Here is a 17,605-nt window from a genome sequence, read left to right on the forward strand (position 1 = left end):
CGGCTCTAGGTATACACTCTAGGTATATACTTTACGGAGTCGGACATGTCTGCTTCTATGCGTTATAGATATCTTGACAAAATAATAATATAATAATATCCTATACAAGGGTATACAAATATGTAATGGTTTTTCTAAGTCTGATACTAACAACAAATATCACCACACTGTTTCAATTGCTTTCGCTATATATACTTTTAAAGGGGTGATTTCTCAGATGACAATCAGTAAAGCAAACAACCAATTACATATAAATGCAAGCATATGCATATGGATTATCTATTATTTATTCTCGCATTCTGACATTTAACCATGACTTTAAAAGCAGACACCAAAGCTAGCATACAGATTCAATTCTGGTTAGTTTCAGGACACAGCAATATCTGCTGTCTGCCACGCAATTTTGTAATGGATTGTACACAGACACCAGCACACGCACATTGTGCATATAGAGCACACACATGCATACCGTTGCACTAACCAATTACCAGAATCAATAACAACGAAACTAGCCAAACATGCTGCGTACTACATTGCTATCATATTCCAGAAATAGCACTTCCATAAAAAAATTGTCACATTACGAGAATTCTGGAGTAAACAAAAAAACTTGCACACTTTTGATAATTGGATGCATAGTACAGCCAGAACATGAGCACAAATAGACTGTCGTTCAGTAGAAGAAAATAATACCAAGGAACATCATATAATTGTAACGCATACAATAAATGAAGAGAATTGCTTGTTTGTGCTTAATGTACCCAAACATTGCAGCACTTGGGCTTGTCAGTTGGTATAAAGTAAAGTTTTCCAGAAAATGCACAGACCAGAGACGTGGCGAAGTATAAATGAAACTTATTTAAAGACGATGGGCCAAATAGAAAGAAAAGACACATAATACAGTGTAAAATTATTTACTTTGTATTAACCAGTTTTTAAAAATATTTATTGTAACTTAACGTGGATAAAACATTTTTGGCTACCAAATAGAAATCTATGAAGTTCAATTAGGTTAAAAAAAAAAAAAACAAATTAAAAAAGGATCTGTGTTAGATGAGCTGTCTACGGGAGACAATCATGTAAGGCAACTCAACAAATTTTACGTACGTTAACTTTCCTTGTGTAAAAGATATTTTAATATAATTATGGTGTAAGCTGTAGGTGTTTTAAAATCTTGGTACGAACATTTATAGTTAATAGATTTTATTAAAGAAATGATTTTATTTTAAAGCAAAAAATAGAACGTTTTGCCCACAGTGTTGGAAAATATATTTTCAGACTCTAGATTATGTCCCCTAACAGCAGCTGAACAATAACAAAAATGTTAAGCACAAAATACATGCGGCCGGGTAGCAAAGTGCAGAGATACAAGCATGCAAGAGGCTACCAAATATGCAACTAACACATGCACACTCTTTTATATATTTTTATATGTTTGTGTGAGTGTGTGTACGGGTGTGTGTTGGTGTGGGTATATGTAGCCTGCCTATCTTGGGCCATCTTGAGTGTTTGAGCCAAAGATTAAATGGTGTTTATGGCTGCACCGGAGCAGCTCTGTGCACATTTGGCGCTGTCTCTCTAATACTTTTGACACTTGTGCAAAATTTATGAGTGCATACATTTTCACACACACACATTCACCTACACTTGAACTTATATGCTTAGAAATTGTACAGTGCAAAGAAAACTCAAAATAAATAAATAAACAAAAAGTATTTGTAATGCAAATGCAGGACAAGATATAACTTACAAGCACTGCAACCATAACTTATTTCTGATTCTGTTTCAAATATCTATTTTCGTATTTTCTTACAGGGTTGGACCTGGCCTAAGATGGGTAGCGTTCTTTTTGCAGCTGTCTTCATAGCATTACACTTTGCGACCGGGTGCCTGGCCAACCCAGATGCTAAGCGACTGTACGACGATTTGCTGAGCAACTACAATCGACTCATACGACCCGTGGGCAACAACTCCGATCGTCTGACGGTCAAAATGGGTCTAAAACTGTCACAGTTAATCGATGTGGTAAGTACATACATATTTTTATAGACTAGAAGAAATTTTGTAGCCGTTTCGGGCTCAAATAAATAATAAACTGTTGACTTATAACAAAGACCCAATTTTATATTTAAAAAAAAAAACATTAATATCTTTATTTGGTTTTTATTCTTTAAGGGTAGGCTTTGAATCCAAAATTCTTTATCGCTGATACTGACACTTATCCTACTATGCTACGCATTTCGCTTCATTGTTTTTATTTATATGCCCTGAACCCATTGAAAAAGGGTAAAGAGGGTATAATGTATTTGTGCAAATGTATGTTTCAGGCAGAAGAAAGCATCTCCGACACCATAAAGTGTATATATTCATGATCAGCATCACAAGCCTAGTAAAACTAGCCATGTCCGTCTGTCTGTCCGTCCGTCCGTTTGTATGTATAAACACAATTATCTCAGAACCTATTAGAGCTAGAAGGTCCTCTCAGTGCCCGCGCAGTACGAGTTTGTTTCCGATAATCGATAACTTGCCCTGCTTTCAAGTAATCTCCAAACTTGGCATGTAGCTTCTAGAATAGTGTATACATATGTATGTAGGGATGACCATTCGATGGTTTTCACAAGCACTTGAGTTCTTAATGTTCTTATTATTTTATTTAGAGAAATTGGTGAACAAACGTAAACTTATAATTATTGTACATTTTCCGACATGTATTTCAAAGACAACGAGCAACAGCGAACACATCTTTCCATTGACTCTCTTAGCTTAAAACTGAGCTTCATCGATATACCGTGGATTAAAGATCCATAGCAGGGTTGCATATGATAAGTGATTTAATATTTCCAAATGAGTATAATGTCAACATTATACTCGCCTGTTTAATTTAACTGATTGTAAGTTCGACCACTCCTGGTTCTATTTCCAAATCCTACATATATATCAAGTACTTTTTAGTTTATAGCTTTTCTGGTTACATGTGCATATAGATACACAGGAATGCAACTCAGAACAAGAATTACAATTGCGATTGCATCGAATGCTGCGCTCTGTGTATGAGCTGCAATTTTAGTTCAGTTTTTTTATTAGGTGCCAACTCTTGGTATGGCTGCAAGGTATAAAGCGATGGGAAGTGTTTCGTTTCGTCGATCGTGGGTCGCAAATTCAATTCTAGCAATTAATTTTAATTTGTTTAGTAATGAAAGTTGTATCCCCTCACCAATTATAAAAGGTAAATGAGTCAAGAAAGTGTTTTTTTCGTCTAAGGCTTAAGCACGCGATCGCGTAGCGAGATCTTTTTTTGATAAGTATTTGTATATGTATGAGTATGCATGTATCACTAAATATATATTATATATAAATATATAATATTTTCAAATTAAATCAATAAAATATCAATTTACACTTAACATGATTTCTGTATTCAAAAATCAATATCTTTATTAAAGCCTAGCGGGTAGACCCGGGCCACTAACCATACAATGCATTGTATGGTTAGTGAATCTATTTAATCTGTAGCCAGCGATTGCCATCGCACTACAGTGCTATCGATTTTTGATTGCCGATTTCTGCGTTTTTTTACTGATTTAATAAAGATTTTTAAACAGGTAAACTATTTGAGCCGATTTGGAGCGGTTGATATTAAACTGTTTGCAGTGTTTCGTAATAATATTAATAAAAACCGGACATTATCGATAAAAATAGTTTTCGGCCTTAACTATTTAGAGTATGTACAATAGACTCGTATCAGTGCTCGTATTAGGAACAGCATTTATTCGAATGCCAATCGCACAGCTGATTTTGTCAAGCGTTTTCAAGCAATAGATATACATAACTAGACCTCCGACATCCTGTTTTTTGAGCAAATTTCTTAGGTTTTAAGAGCTTGAATCACAAAATGTATCTTCTTGAATAGTATACAAATTTTTTTATTTTTGCCAAAGCAACCGCACTCGTAGCGCAAGAAAGAGGGTATTCAGGGTATTCCCTAGTCGGGAAGTACTGACTAGAGCCTCTTATAATTTTTCTTTAATTGTTCATTGTTGCGAGACTCGAGCCGCTGACCTACGTTATATGTAAATAGATTTTTGCATTTGCATTTGGCTAACCGAAATCACAGTAATTTGTTTTTAGCGATAATGGTATCAAGTTTAGCTGTCAAGTCTTTGACAACTGAGCTGCTCAGATGACAATCAAAGCAGATTAATTTGCAAAGCCAACAGTGAGCCGGTAAGCAGGCAAATAGCATTTGTATAAGCCGCGGGAGAGGAGCAGCCGCGTAATTAATAACTGTTTACCAAACGCTTAAAAGGCAGTCGAACTAAGCCAGCACTGTTTACCCAGTCCGCCGATTCAACTCTTTCACTTGGTAGTGAACATTGTTTGCATAATAAATCAATGGGCTCTGCGATTTATAGTACATCGACTGATGATTGTTTTGTTGATTAAGTTTGCAATTGCAGTTGGGGCCCCTGCACACTGCTCAATCAAGACAGCAAAAATTGCGCAATATATCAGAGGCCAGTGCCGGGGCCAAATTGTGTGTACGAAAAAAAAATATCCAATTGCCAGCTGAGTCAAACGCAGCAATAGCAGCAGCAACGGGACAACCGATTGGCCCACAATCTTCTGCTCGGTTTGGATGCACATGACAACCGGAAATGGGCAACCGGCTAACAGTTACGTGTGCTGTTGGCCACACAGTTGCTGAGCTTTACAGCTCCCTGCTGCATTTGGTCTTTCGCTTCCTGCTGGCTTCGGCTCCTTTTTTGCTGTTATAAATCACGCGCTAAGCACCAAGACCACTAAAAGGCATGCCAAACAGTCGGTAGCAGCCATACCAGTCATACCAATGCACAGTGGACTTGGCGCTCTCAAGCCATAGCCAAATTCAAGAATGGTTTTCCAAAAAGGTAGGAAGCATTAAAAAGAATGAATTACACAGCTAAAATTTGACGGACATGACTGCACATTGTACGGTTTATTCAAGTGGGTCCAAAATGCACCTTTACATTTTTTAATCAATTGTCAACCTCTTTTCCACCTTTGCGAGTGACACACGTCAACGAACCTACCCCCATATTCCGCTCCGCCGGGCTGTTTACAATGTTTTTTTTATTGGTGTTGGATGGAAACCTAAATATTTTCAAACAACAATTTTCTAAAAATTTTCCGAGATTCTGTAGAAATTTTTCCGTGACTGCAGAAAAATGTTTTTCTACCCAGCTATTAGGGTGTGCATTGACTCCCGATCCGCCAGTCCAGTGGGGCAAACAGTTTAACATATATAAATAATTATTAAATATTTAAATTAAAGAATATTACGTTCTTTCGAGTATTTTGCTCCTTTATAAGTTAATCTGGTATTTGATTCAGTGTGCCATATCCAAGCACTGTGCTTCTGGCATAAGGTGCTTATAAACGAAATTGCTTTTATGTGTGTGAATGCGTTTGTGTGAGGAATATGCACACATAGTAATATTACACATACGCTCTGTGTGCTCGACTGGCAACTGGCTTGAAATATTCGCAGAATTTCTTTTATTGCACTAGTTCAATGTTCACTTTTTGTTGTTGTGTTAATGTTGTTGTTGTTGGAATGCACGTGTTGCCTGCTTTCCTTATTGGCGTACAAGTCCTTGTAAATGCTATCGAGCGAAATCTCTGCACTTTGTTTATTTGGTTTTTACTCCTATTGAAAATTGCAATCATTGGCAACAGGGAGCAATACATATGTGCATGGAAATGTATATATATATATATATATGCAGAACAGATTACAACCAGATGCGTAGCCAGTATTTTTAATTTAATTTCATTTATTTCCATTTGCCATGGGTTGACCTGTGTGATTTGCGAGTCAGTATGTAGCATTAGCATTAGTTACTTATTACTTGCACTGCAGCTGCTCACTCAGGTGAATTATGACCAAAGATATGTAGAGAGGGCGAGATTTGGTGAAGGGACAATCTAGAAGAGGAGGTGTCAAGCAGACAGTTGGACCTAATTGAAGGTTGCTATGTTACTTTGAGCTCTGCTTGGCCGAAAACGCAATTATATGGAAGCTGTAGCCTATGAAGGTGGGAACTGGGAAAGAAAGAGAGAGAATCAGAGACAGAGAGAAAAACATTAAATCAAATTCCAGTTTGAATGTAGAGTAAGCATAAAAGCAATTACGGTCAAGTGTAGAATACACACAGATACTTAGAAATTAAATGTAATGTGCCTCTGGTAACTCAGTAAGTCAAGTAAAAACTTTTTATATGACATTTTATAATAACCATTATAAGAATCCAACATGCAATTGAAACTGCCGCATTTTGCATACTTTATTTAATACTTATTCAGTCAGAGATGGAAAGGAATTTTTATGTTGCAGCACGGTGTCAGTTATTGCAAAGTTTATTTACGGCAAACAGGAAATTCGATTTAAATTGTAAACAAGCCCAAGATGAGAACGTTGCTGAATCCTTGCCATGGCCCCAGTGGCCACAGACATAAAATGCAAATTCAGTTGCATCTCAAATGCTTTAAGCTTCAGCTTAAGCAATTTAAACACTGTATATCCTGTGCATCCTGTTCGGTGTAATGCAACCGGCAGCCATAGCTCTAAGTGTGAATAAGCAAGCAGCCGCAATAGCAATAACAACAACTACACCAATTACATAGCAACAAACCCAGTTAGGCAGCTGTAGGTGTGAACCGGCACAGACATGGACATGGACATGGCCAGCCGGAGAGACGAGGCGAGAAAGCTGATGTTGCTGTTGGAGCAACAACAGCGGATGCCGCACATAAAGCATAAAGGATACGCGCAACGCTTGCCTTCGCAGCTGCAATTTTATCTCTTCCTTATGCCCGCTGTCTTTGTGCCTGGTCTTGGCTTTGTCGTTTTATTGCCGGTTTTCCGCGTCGCCCGCATCTAATGACCTTTCAGACGTTCAGACGTTTAGCCGTTGGCTGCCAACTAGCAACTGGCAATTGGCAACTGGGAACCGTTAGCTGGTATCCTAGAACGGCGCACTGAGCGGGTGATTAGTAGGTCATCTTGGCAGCAGCACCACCAACACCGCAGTCTACACTCAAGCAATGTATGCTGGCAACCACCAGTAAAATCTATTAACACCGGGTATCTTAACATATTGCTTTCTAGCTTCAGCAACGGGGTCGCTCGTCCTAGCTCCTGACATTATCTGGATGTCTCGACGGAAAGCGCGTTACGACGCGTCATTATCATTTTGTCGTTAATTACATTTTTCAACGCTTAAGTGATTTATTCCGCAATTTTATCGTTTTCTAATTTTTTCTATTGAATCCTGTCTCCTGCTCCCAACATATTTACGCTTAATGAGTTGCTTTGCCGCCTGCCACCTAAATAAATATGAAAGGGAAGCCAACAGCAGGCATAAATATAATGCGAGTAACTGCCAAGGAGCTTGACACGAGCTCGTTGCTCGCTTAACTTGTGTATATTTTTACATATATGTAAGTGGATATTTAGGAGGGACTCTGAAGCCTGAATAGAAGGTGACATTATGGTTCCGTGCGTACATCTGTTAAGGCTCAAATTAGAGCACTTTGATATGCTTGAATTATTTGCGGTGAATGCTGAAAAAGATGTCAACATGAATTACGTGTTTCCTTAACTTAGATATCACGTTGGCTTTGTCGTAAAAAAAAACAGTCCTGTAAGCTTTTCTAGATATGTATGCAGACATGTAAGTAATCTAAAACTAATCTCCCCATATAGAACGTTTTTCAAAAAATCGATCGGATTAAGTTATTTTATAAAATCTTTTTTCTTTTCAAGATATCGGACTCTTTACGAGCTTAACTATACTGCTTATATATGAGCAAAACAATATCAGTATCGCACTTTCATATTATATAGGTCCACATGAAGAATCGGTCCCTAGCAACCAACGCGCAACTGAGCTGCTGAACTGTGGAAGAACAGTTTGGTATAGAACTATGTGTATATCTTGTCTTTCCACTTCATCTAATGCTCGAAATGGCTTTGTGAGCTTTTATAGTTAAGCTAACTTTTAATCCACTTCGTAGCTTACCACAGCGGTGCTTAAACTTTATGCTTGTTTAGCTGCTCTTAACTTTAATTGCATCAGCTACCCCATCAGACCGGAATTCCAGTTTTACTTCTACTCTTATTATTTCACTCTAATCTCGTTTCTCTTTCAGTGACAGTCTGCGCAACATAAATTGATTAAAACTCAATGATGCTTTAAGAATGCGGTCTCCAGCAACGACTGTGACTGTTTCTTATTGCTGCAGCTCACTTCAAACTAACCAACTGCAGCACCATTTAACCCAGGACAAGCCATGGGCTACCTCTTGACAGCCACCGTCAGCCCCCCAGTTCCACCAAACAAATAACCCAACAACCTCCACTCAGCTGAGCAAATTTCAAACGCATTTGTTAACCGATACCAGAAGCAGTTCAGTTGTTCAGTTCACTAAAAAAACATTCACTCGTCGCAACGATTTTCAATTTGATGGTCCCCACTCAATGCTTAAGTTGTCACAAATGTTGAGACCCTGCAGCAGCCACCAGTCGCGGGGCCCCCGATGACAGCTCAGCCAAGCACTTGAGCTGTATTTTATACCCTGTTCGTAGAAAACAGAAAAGTTTTTCCATTACGTTTGCACAGATCCAAAAAATACCAGTTTGAGTGTGGAATTTCAAGTACTAAAGGTACCACTGACTAAACGCTGCACCTAAGCCGGAACCGAAATACATCTGCTGTAAAAATGGCTTCGTTCAAAACCATAATTTTATTTTAATAATTGAATATACCATATTATTGCAAATACTGTAAGTGAAAACCTGGATCACAAATCCGGGTTCCGCGTAGTTACTATCAGTTGTGACAGTATCGATAGCCACATAAAAAAAAATATTTTAGAGTTTAATTTTTAAGTCACGTTTAAAGAGTACCTCAAAGTCGAACACGCTGACCTATTGGCCAAGACTTGGTCAAACTTAAAATGCATTTGAATGACCAATACAAATTGAATTCTTGCTTGAACTCGCTTCTAACCAAATTTCCTCCATTTATTTTCTTTGCAGAATCTAAAAAATCAAATTATGACTACCAACGTGTGGGTGGAGCAGGTGAGTCGAACTTTCCCATTTTTGTTAAATTTTATTTTGGCAACTTTTTAAACTGCTTACTGGCTGGTGCGATTTTGCAAATTGGCAGCTGGCAAACTTCCTGACGTTTTCGTGAAACATGAATACACCATTTGCACGCTTCGCTGCAAGCAAATGCAAAATAAATTTTGCTAGCCAATCCTCGCATTCGCATAATGCCAATTTGTGACCAGCTCTTGGCTCTGCGATTGAAAGCGTTGATTTGGACTTGGCCAAGTGGCCACGCTGGCCACTCTGCTGCAGCCACTCGTACATATATGTGCATTGGCTTTGCACTAATGCGCTGGACAGTTGCAACTACAACAACATGATAATAGCCAAAAAACTATATACATCTATATCTAGTGTCTGACTAGCGCGTTTTTTTTCGAGCTGCTTTTAAGCACTTGAATGGAGCAGCTTTAATGTTTTTGCATAAAATATGCACACAAATCTTCTGCACAAATTGCAGTCAATAGCTCTGAAAAGCTTATGCCAAGTTTCTGGTTACCCAATTGACAAAACAAAAGCAAACCCCAAAATTAGATATAAATTATGCAACACATCTGTTTCTCTATGTGTATGTGTGTGCTTCTATTCGAAATTTGTGCATGAGCATTTCGGCTATTATCATTTTTGGCTCATTATAAATTCAATTCGCATGTGTTTTGGGAAACGATTTCAACTGAAATTCACTTACGCAAAGTAGCATGATAAAAATGTTGATATAATAAATAAACTTAAGATACACATTTATCATATTTTAATAACATTTTCTGAATAAATTTAATTTTTTTTTATATTGTATATCTGTATATACTATTTGCTGAAGAATTAAAAAAAATTGTATTTAAATCGTTAAAAACATATGAAAATTGTATTCATAAGTATGTAAATATCCATCATATAAACCCGGTCCGGGGTTTATCGAGCCAGCTGAATGAAGATTTAAAAATGGAAATGTCTGTGTTAGGAGTTAAATAAATTGGAGGAATACAAATTCGGAACATCCGAAAACTATTAAAGTTGTATTATTTGTATATATTTACTGTTGCTGCTGACATTACTGCAGTTTATGTTTGGCTTCAGCATTGCTGCGCGTCTATAAATATGCACACACATTATGTCAATAAGGGCGCAAATACGTGAGGCCGCATAAACATTACTGTTTAAGTGTATCTGTGTGCGCGTAGCGACTGACTGTAGATACTATATTTAGGCGGGCTTTTGCGTAGAAAGCCAAATCCATGCAGCTGGCAACCGCAATTAAATGTACAATCTATTCAATAAACAACAACAAAAAGTCGCAAAAACAAATAAATTTAAGAATAACATTTCCTTTACCGCTCCATATATTTTAATTAGTTTCCAAGCCCGAATTAACAAACAATTTTTCATTAAAAGCGGGCAATTTAACTAGTTTTATAGATTACAAATCACTGAGCCATCAGCGTGCAAACCGAATGAAGATGTATGAAAAAAAGACATGCAAATAATAATGCGGTATCAATATTTTCATTTATTATGATTATCGTCTGCACCGGTTATTTATTTTAATTATTGGGCGTTTCATGCTTGGTCAACGCTTGAGCGCCCCAATAATCCCATTGTGAATTGCAAACAATGTCCACGTGGCATGCATCATATATTTAACATCAATAGTGTTGCAATCAATATAATTACAGTTTAATGTTGTACTCAGTTTCGTGTACCCGACTAGAAGTTACCCTTTGGAATACTATTGTCGGGGGAGAAGAAAAGCACAAAAAGTGCCTGAAAATTGGCAGTCAAAAGTGCCTGAATAGGATATACTCTAAGTCCAGTGCCAAGCTGCCGTTACAAACATTCGAGCCTCCTTCTTTAATAAAATAAATGCGGCTGTGCTTCTTCTTTTCTTGGTGCCACTCTATGGAAAATGCATTCTTGATTAGCTTCGGTATTTATTACCCGATCTTAATGAAATGTTCAGGTTATTGATATTGCTTTCAAATGTAGGTAAGTGCCCACATTTTAATTTATGTAGCACATTTTTGAATACCACACTGTCCAATAGGTATATGTATTTCCCATGGTCGCAATTGTATTGTGAAAATTAAATTTAACGCTAACAGCTTAGCGACCAATAAATTACTGCATAATTAATGGAAAGCAATTGAAACATTAAATGCAATAACAACAAAGCCAGCAGCAGGCAATTAGCAATAGCCAGCAAACAGATATTGTGAGCTAAATATTGAATTCAATATTCAGCTAAACGCAAATTATCTAACCGAATGCTTTTGTCATACGACTTATTTATTTTAGAATAAATTGTTTCATTTTGATTTTTTTTATATATTATTAGAAATAATATCATTGTTGAACAATTTTTATAACTTAAACTAACTTAAATATGTTGCAGGAGTGGAACGACTACAAATTAAAATGGAATCCCGACGATTACGGTGGAGTGGATACCCTGCATGTGCCCTCCGAGCACATATGGCTGCCGGATATTGTGCTATACAACAAGTAAGTGCCCAGCTAATTTCCGTATGCCCCTTGACCGAATTCGTTCTGGTTAGAACTGTGGGCTTGGGCATTTTGGCGCCTGGAACCATTTGCATAATTGCCCAATGGGCTCGACGGGCGCATAAATCAAAGCGCACAGTTACGCTTGCAATTTATCAGCCGATGATTAACGTATTTTTATTTCAATGTGTAACATGAGAGCTGGTCGAGGGTTCGCAGATGCTAGAGGCTAAGAAAGGGAAGGGACAGTCCTTTATGCTCGTCTGCTTTCTCAAATTGGACGTTTTATTTTGCTACGCTCGCTGTAATTATTATAATTTGCCTTGTGTCGTATTTCACTTGGAGTGAAGCCAGGCCAAGCATACGGCACAGTGGTAAAAGCTATGAGAAAGCATCCCATGCCAAATATATTTTCATTCAGCACTCTATCCTCCCTCAGCTAGCTCTCAGGCTGTAAGATCTGTAGCTGGTTTTTAGATAATTAAAATAAAAAACTACTTTAGGACTGACGACATTATATGAACATCTATACTATCTCTATATATAAAACTGTTTGTCCTGACTGACTGACTGACTGACGGACTGACTGACTGACTGACTGATTGGTGATCAACGCACAGCCCAAACCGAGGGAGCTAGGAAGCTGAAATTTTCACTGTAGTTACCTTATGTGATCTAGGTCCACGTTAAGACGGGGTTTCGGGAAATTCCACCCGCAAGTGTGGCAAAATCGCGAAAAACGTTTGTATGTAACTTTTTTGTTTACCATCCGATCGGCCTCAAACTTATTTTCAAAGATCTTTGTTCAAATTCATTTGAGGGGTGTTTCACACTTTTTGGAAAATGCATCCCTCCTTGGTGGAAATGGGGGTCAAAAATTTGGTGTGTGTCGTTTCGCCCTCAAATTCATTTCCAGAGATCTATAAGAAAAATCATTTGAGACGTGTTTCACACATTTCGCAGAATTCAAACTTCTTCGGGGGAACTGCTATTTAAAGATTTTTTGGGCGAAGTTTTAAGTTGTGTCCGATTTGCTTCAAACTTTTTTTTAAAGCTCTACATAGGAACTTAATAAATACGTATTTGAGCGATTTGGGAAATTCGACCCGCAACAGTGGTAAATTGGCGGAAAACGGTTGTATGAAAGTTTTTTTTTTACCGTCCGATCAGTTTCAAAATCATTTCGAATTCGTTTGAGAACATTGATTTTATAACATACGTGCCACGGGCAGGGCCGGGTTATACCCGCTAGTACAATATATTTTCCTATAAATTATTTTAATATGCAGAAGTTCATTGGCAAAATACTACCAAATTATTTTAGATTCTTCTCTTGAATTCCTGCATAGTTTCCACTGTTCCCCTTGCCTTGCTGTCCAACACTTGAATCTGTCGATGTGGCTGGCACTTTAGTTGGGAGGACATCGCTCTTTTGGCAGATCGGCTTACGCGCTTTATGTGCCGTATTGGCCTTCTTTTTTCCTGGTTTTTTTTCGCTGGCCTTGGCTTGGCTGCTGGGTGCCTTTGCTGCTTTGCTGCCTTGGCAATACCAACTATTCGCATAGCATACTTTTTGGGGTGTGTGCTTTGGCAGAGTCATAAAAACTCGTAATTTATGGCTTGGAAAAAGCTTAAATTTCATTTGCCAACAACGACAAAAGCATTGTCATGTTGTTGTGCGTAACTATAGCAAGTCCATGGTACTTACACTAATACACACACACACACACACTGTGTTTTATGTGGCCGCCATTGTCGTTGCTGAGACGGCCGCCGCCAATGTGGACAATTTTTAAAGTGACAAAAATAATTTGTGCTGGCTATAATGAAGAGATGCTTTGGTTAGAAGGCCTTTCCCCTTACAGGCCCTACGATGGAGCACCATACCCTAAACGCTTCGAGCTTAACTTGAAGTAGCCTTTGTCCACTTTGAACACTGGTAGTTAATTGTGTTTGATAGAAATAAATTGCCTCTGTAAAGTTCACATAACTTGATGTCACTATAAGACTATAAGAGATGCCACAGAAATTTTATTGTCACCTTTTATTTGACCCATTGGAAAGAATATCCTGTTGGACTGCCACCTAAGGGCATATTTAATCAAGTTATAAAATATCTATAAAACAGATATTTCAACTTATTTTGTAATGGTTTTCTATATATTTGAAAAGAAAATTTAATATCATTGAGGAGTTTCAGTATTTCATAAATGAAAAGAAATAACAAAATGTTTTTAAGAGATGCAAAAGTTCATTTTGAAATAACCATGGAATTTATTATTATAGCTTAATATCTAAGACTTATTCAAATGACATCTGAAATCTGAAATAGAATTACAAATGAAATCTTCTAAAAACCCTCCTAGAGATATTACATCACATAAAATAATTGCTACTCAGACTTTTGCTTCCTAGTTTCAATCAATCAGAATATCAGTTTTATATACAGGCTTAACACCGATGACTTCCAATATACATGACATGTTTTCCAGATTAAATTAATAACAGTTTATCGATTAAATTAAACAATTGCAAATTACGCATGAATAGCGGAAAGTAAACAGCGAATATCACTGAAAAATTCAATAAAATTAAGCTGTAAGCTTGTTTTATAAAAGAGTCACAGTTGTTGTAATCTTAAATGCAGTTACATTCCCCCATGTGGCTGGTCGAAAATCACAATTGCGGCGAAACTGGCAATATTTTACGCAACAACTTTTTGCTCGCCAAGACAAATGCACAGCGGCATAAAATACACACGCACATTCAGACACACACACGGACACACTCAGAATAGGAATACTAGCGCATCCGACGAAATTGCGCCCATTTACATGCAATGAAAAATGTTTAATTGCCTGCTAAATGTGGAATAGCCAACAAATAGTTGAACGATCCTTTTATAAACGCGTAACAAAACAACAACATGGTCCACAGGCACAAATACCTGCCAGCGTGTGTGGCCCGCTTACACACACGGACACAAGCTTGCACATGCATACACACGCACGGCCGCCATGTTGGCCTATTAAATAATGTTCGCTATGTTGCTGTACGGCCTTTGAAACAAGCGTCAAAAGTTGTAATTTATTGGACGTGGCCGTGCGCTTGTTGTACTAATTGTTAGCGGGTCACTTCAAATAGCGAACGGCATTCGCTTTCGGCACGTTTGTAAATTTTAAATTGCAATTGCGATTCACTAAGAGATAGATTGCTCTATATATGCCTTGGGTACGCTGCTGACCAGGCATAATTAGACTTGTGTGCTTAAGCCGGCTCATTAATTACGCATCGAAAACGAGAAACCGTCAACAGCCGCCGTTATGGAGTGCATGTGTATGTGTGTGTTCGCAATTAGGCAAAGCAAGCTTTAAGAACCAAATTGGGGAGGCTACCAAATAGCGACAACAACAGTAACAACGGCGACGGCGCCGGCGACGACGACAACGACGACGAATCTGTTTATATTTGTGAAAGCCGCTTAATTCCAGCAATTAATTTTCATGTTGATCCAAGAAGTTAAAATCGCACGCGAGCTGTTAGCTGAGCTCTATCTCTTCCTGTTAGATTTTGGTTTTTAGTTGTGGTCTACCATCAGTTGCAATTGAGTCTGTGACTCTGGAGCTGCCCGCCGAATGGGCTCTAACAATTATTTCGTAATATTTGTAAGCTTTCTTTGGCACTAACAGTGCTAAAAGCCTTGTACAAATCAAATAAGTAAGAGCTCTATTCTTCATGCAACTAGGAATTTGACATCCAGTTGACATTTTGACACCTCAAGCCTTGAAAAAATAAATAAAAAATGTTTTAAATGCTTTTCATATTGCGTTTATTTATTTTTTATTTGCATAAATGATTTGTACATTTTGAAAACACAGGAAAGGACATTATTATTTTGGAACGATATATAAATTTACAAATGATCATAAGTAATATAACCAGAGAGCAAGAGATAAGGAAAGGGTAAGTGAGATATAGAAAAATAGGAAGAGTTAAGTGAAATAAGACTAAGACCGAATAATTTTATCATATATATAATTTGTAATAGTTTTATAATAAGAGAAACAAAAAATAAGAGCTAGATCTAAATAAAAATCAGCTGCAACAAACACTATTATTAGTTCTAAGCTCTTAATATCCATGAAGTCATATTTTCATTTGATATTTCAATGTTATGCCTAAAATCAGCTTTCTTTAAAAACTACTAACTTTTAGCTTAAAATTTGAAATCAGCTCGAAATAGCAGTTTGAGTACCAGCTGCTACCTTAAAGCTGCACTTGCTACGCTATTAGTTTAAATAGCTTCTAAGCAATAACATAATTTAGAAGTGCTTCCAAATGTGTAACTGTGTGTTGTATGTATGTGTGTGGTTGTTATAACTTTAGTACAAAAGTTGCGCAACTGGAACGAAATGGTTTCTGCTGGATCAACTCAAATTGTAGAACTAATTAAAAATACATTTTAGCTTCTAATTACAAATTTATTTTAAATGCGAAAATTGCTTCCTATGTTGGTTTTAGCTGTACACGCCCATAACCACTGGCTGAGCCACCGTCACGCGGCAACGCCTGCGCCGTCCATTAGCAGTGCGGTCTTCAGGCGTTGGTCGAGGCAGGGCATAGACTGAGCCACTGCTATAGCCACTGGCAGACATACTCGTGCACTAAAAACAAATCCAAAAGCAAAGCATTTTAAAATGTTATTACAACAACAACATCAGCAGCAGCAGCAGGAGCAGCAGCATCTATAACGATGATGGCGAGCAGAGAGCCAGCCATTAATGGCTAAAAACCATTTAAAATGGCCGATGGCGCTGCAAAAAGCACAGCGCAGAGGCAGCGCGGAAAGAACAAAAAAAAGGACCAACAAAAATGTGGAAAACGAGAACAAAAGTTTATAACCAAACCGAAAAACCAAAACCACGCCTGGGGGTCACCACAATTGCAGCCATTATCTTCACGGTGATGCGGTAGCACGCGGTGACACACACACACACACACACACACGCACACACACACAAAGACGTGCACACACGGACACACTGGACAACGCGGCGTATGAGTATCGCCAGCCAGCTGCGGCTATCAGTGCGCGTTAATCTGAGCGTCACACGAAGCACCATCTTTGTATCTGTTCGGGCCGAAATCGAAACCCAAACCGAGAAAGCAGGCGTTCAAAAGTTTTCGCTGACTTTGTATTCGCGCTTTTTCAGCGCCGTTTTTATTTTTATAAATCTAATGAAAGATAATGAAATTTTATTTCGCTTCTTTTGATTTCTGCGCAGTCTATGCTGCAAACTAAAACAGTTGAAATAGAATCACAGATGGAACTGTGTAGGTCATGCATTCATTCGTAGAGTAGCCGACCGCCTTCGTGATACGAAATAATAGAAATAAAGTGGCTGCGGCTGTGTTGATACTACTGCGGGGCGTGGCTGTCTGCTTTGGGTTTCACAAAGTTCAGCTGATAATAAAGTTGTCAACAGCATTCATTTAATTAAAGAAAACAAAGCCAAAGCTATCGTACTTTGGGAATAGGAATACTCCAGCGTATGTACCACGATGACAGTCGAGCACTGGGAAAGAGACTAATGCAGAGATAAAGAGAGGACAGCGTATGTGTCTGTGTGTGTGTGGGGGGGGTGTCGAACAGCCAAACCGAGCCTGTGTCTACCGCAATATTATACTAGAGCTGAGATTTATGGCGTTAAGTTAATATAGCTGCCGGAAATGGTAATGTGGCTTGGCGTGAACGTCTATGTTACGTATCTATATCTGCGTCTGTATGTGTGTGTGCAGTCGGTGGTTTTTAAGCTCTTTGTCAGAATGTTTTAATTTGAAAAAAGGTATGTAAGACAAGTAAGAAATCCGAGTTAATAGAAATTTCAAGGACTTGTCGGAATGAGGTAATGGTTAATTACACTCACCATAATCGAAGCCAAAATGCTATGA

At 38.0% G+C, this 17,605-nt stretch overlaps 1 protein-coding gene across 2 annotated transcripts in view; it reads left to right on the forward strand.

The window, feature by feature from the left end:
* Positions 1-17,605, forward strand: part of nAChRalpha1 (nicotinic acetylcholine receptor alpha1) — a 75,226-nt gene that overhangs the window by 47,171 nt on the left and 10,450 nt on the right. Inside the window, exons 3-5 of one of the 2 annotated variants that reach the window (XM_064698550.1) lie at positions 1,816-2,025; positions 9,080-9,124; positions 11,544-11,653. In XM_064698550.1, coding sequence (XP_064554620.1) covers positions 1,834-2,025; positions 9,080-9,124; positions 11,544-11,653 — 347 coding nt within the window. In that variant the 5' untranslated portion in view covers positions 1,816-1,833. Of the gene's footprint in view, positions 1-1,815; positions 2,026-9,079; positions 9,125-11,543; positions 11,654-15,513; positions 15,617-17,605 lie in introns of those variants that run through there. The other variant, XM_064698551.1, reaches the window with a different exon arrangement.

The sequence above is a fragment of the Drosophila montana genome, unplaced genomic scaffold, assembly GCF_035044405.1.
Source record: "Drosophila montana isolate Dmon_TW-CO22-7 unplaced genomic scaffold, ASM3504440v1 contig_779_1, whole genome shotgun sequence".
NCBI lineage: Eukaryota > Metazoa > Arthropoda > Insecta > Diptera > Drosophilidae > Drosophila > Drosophila montana.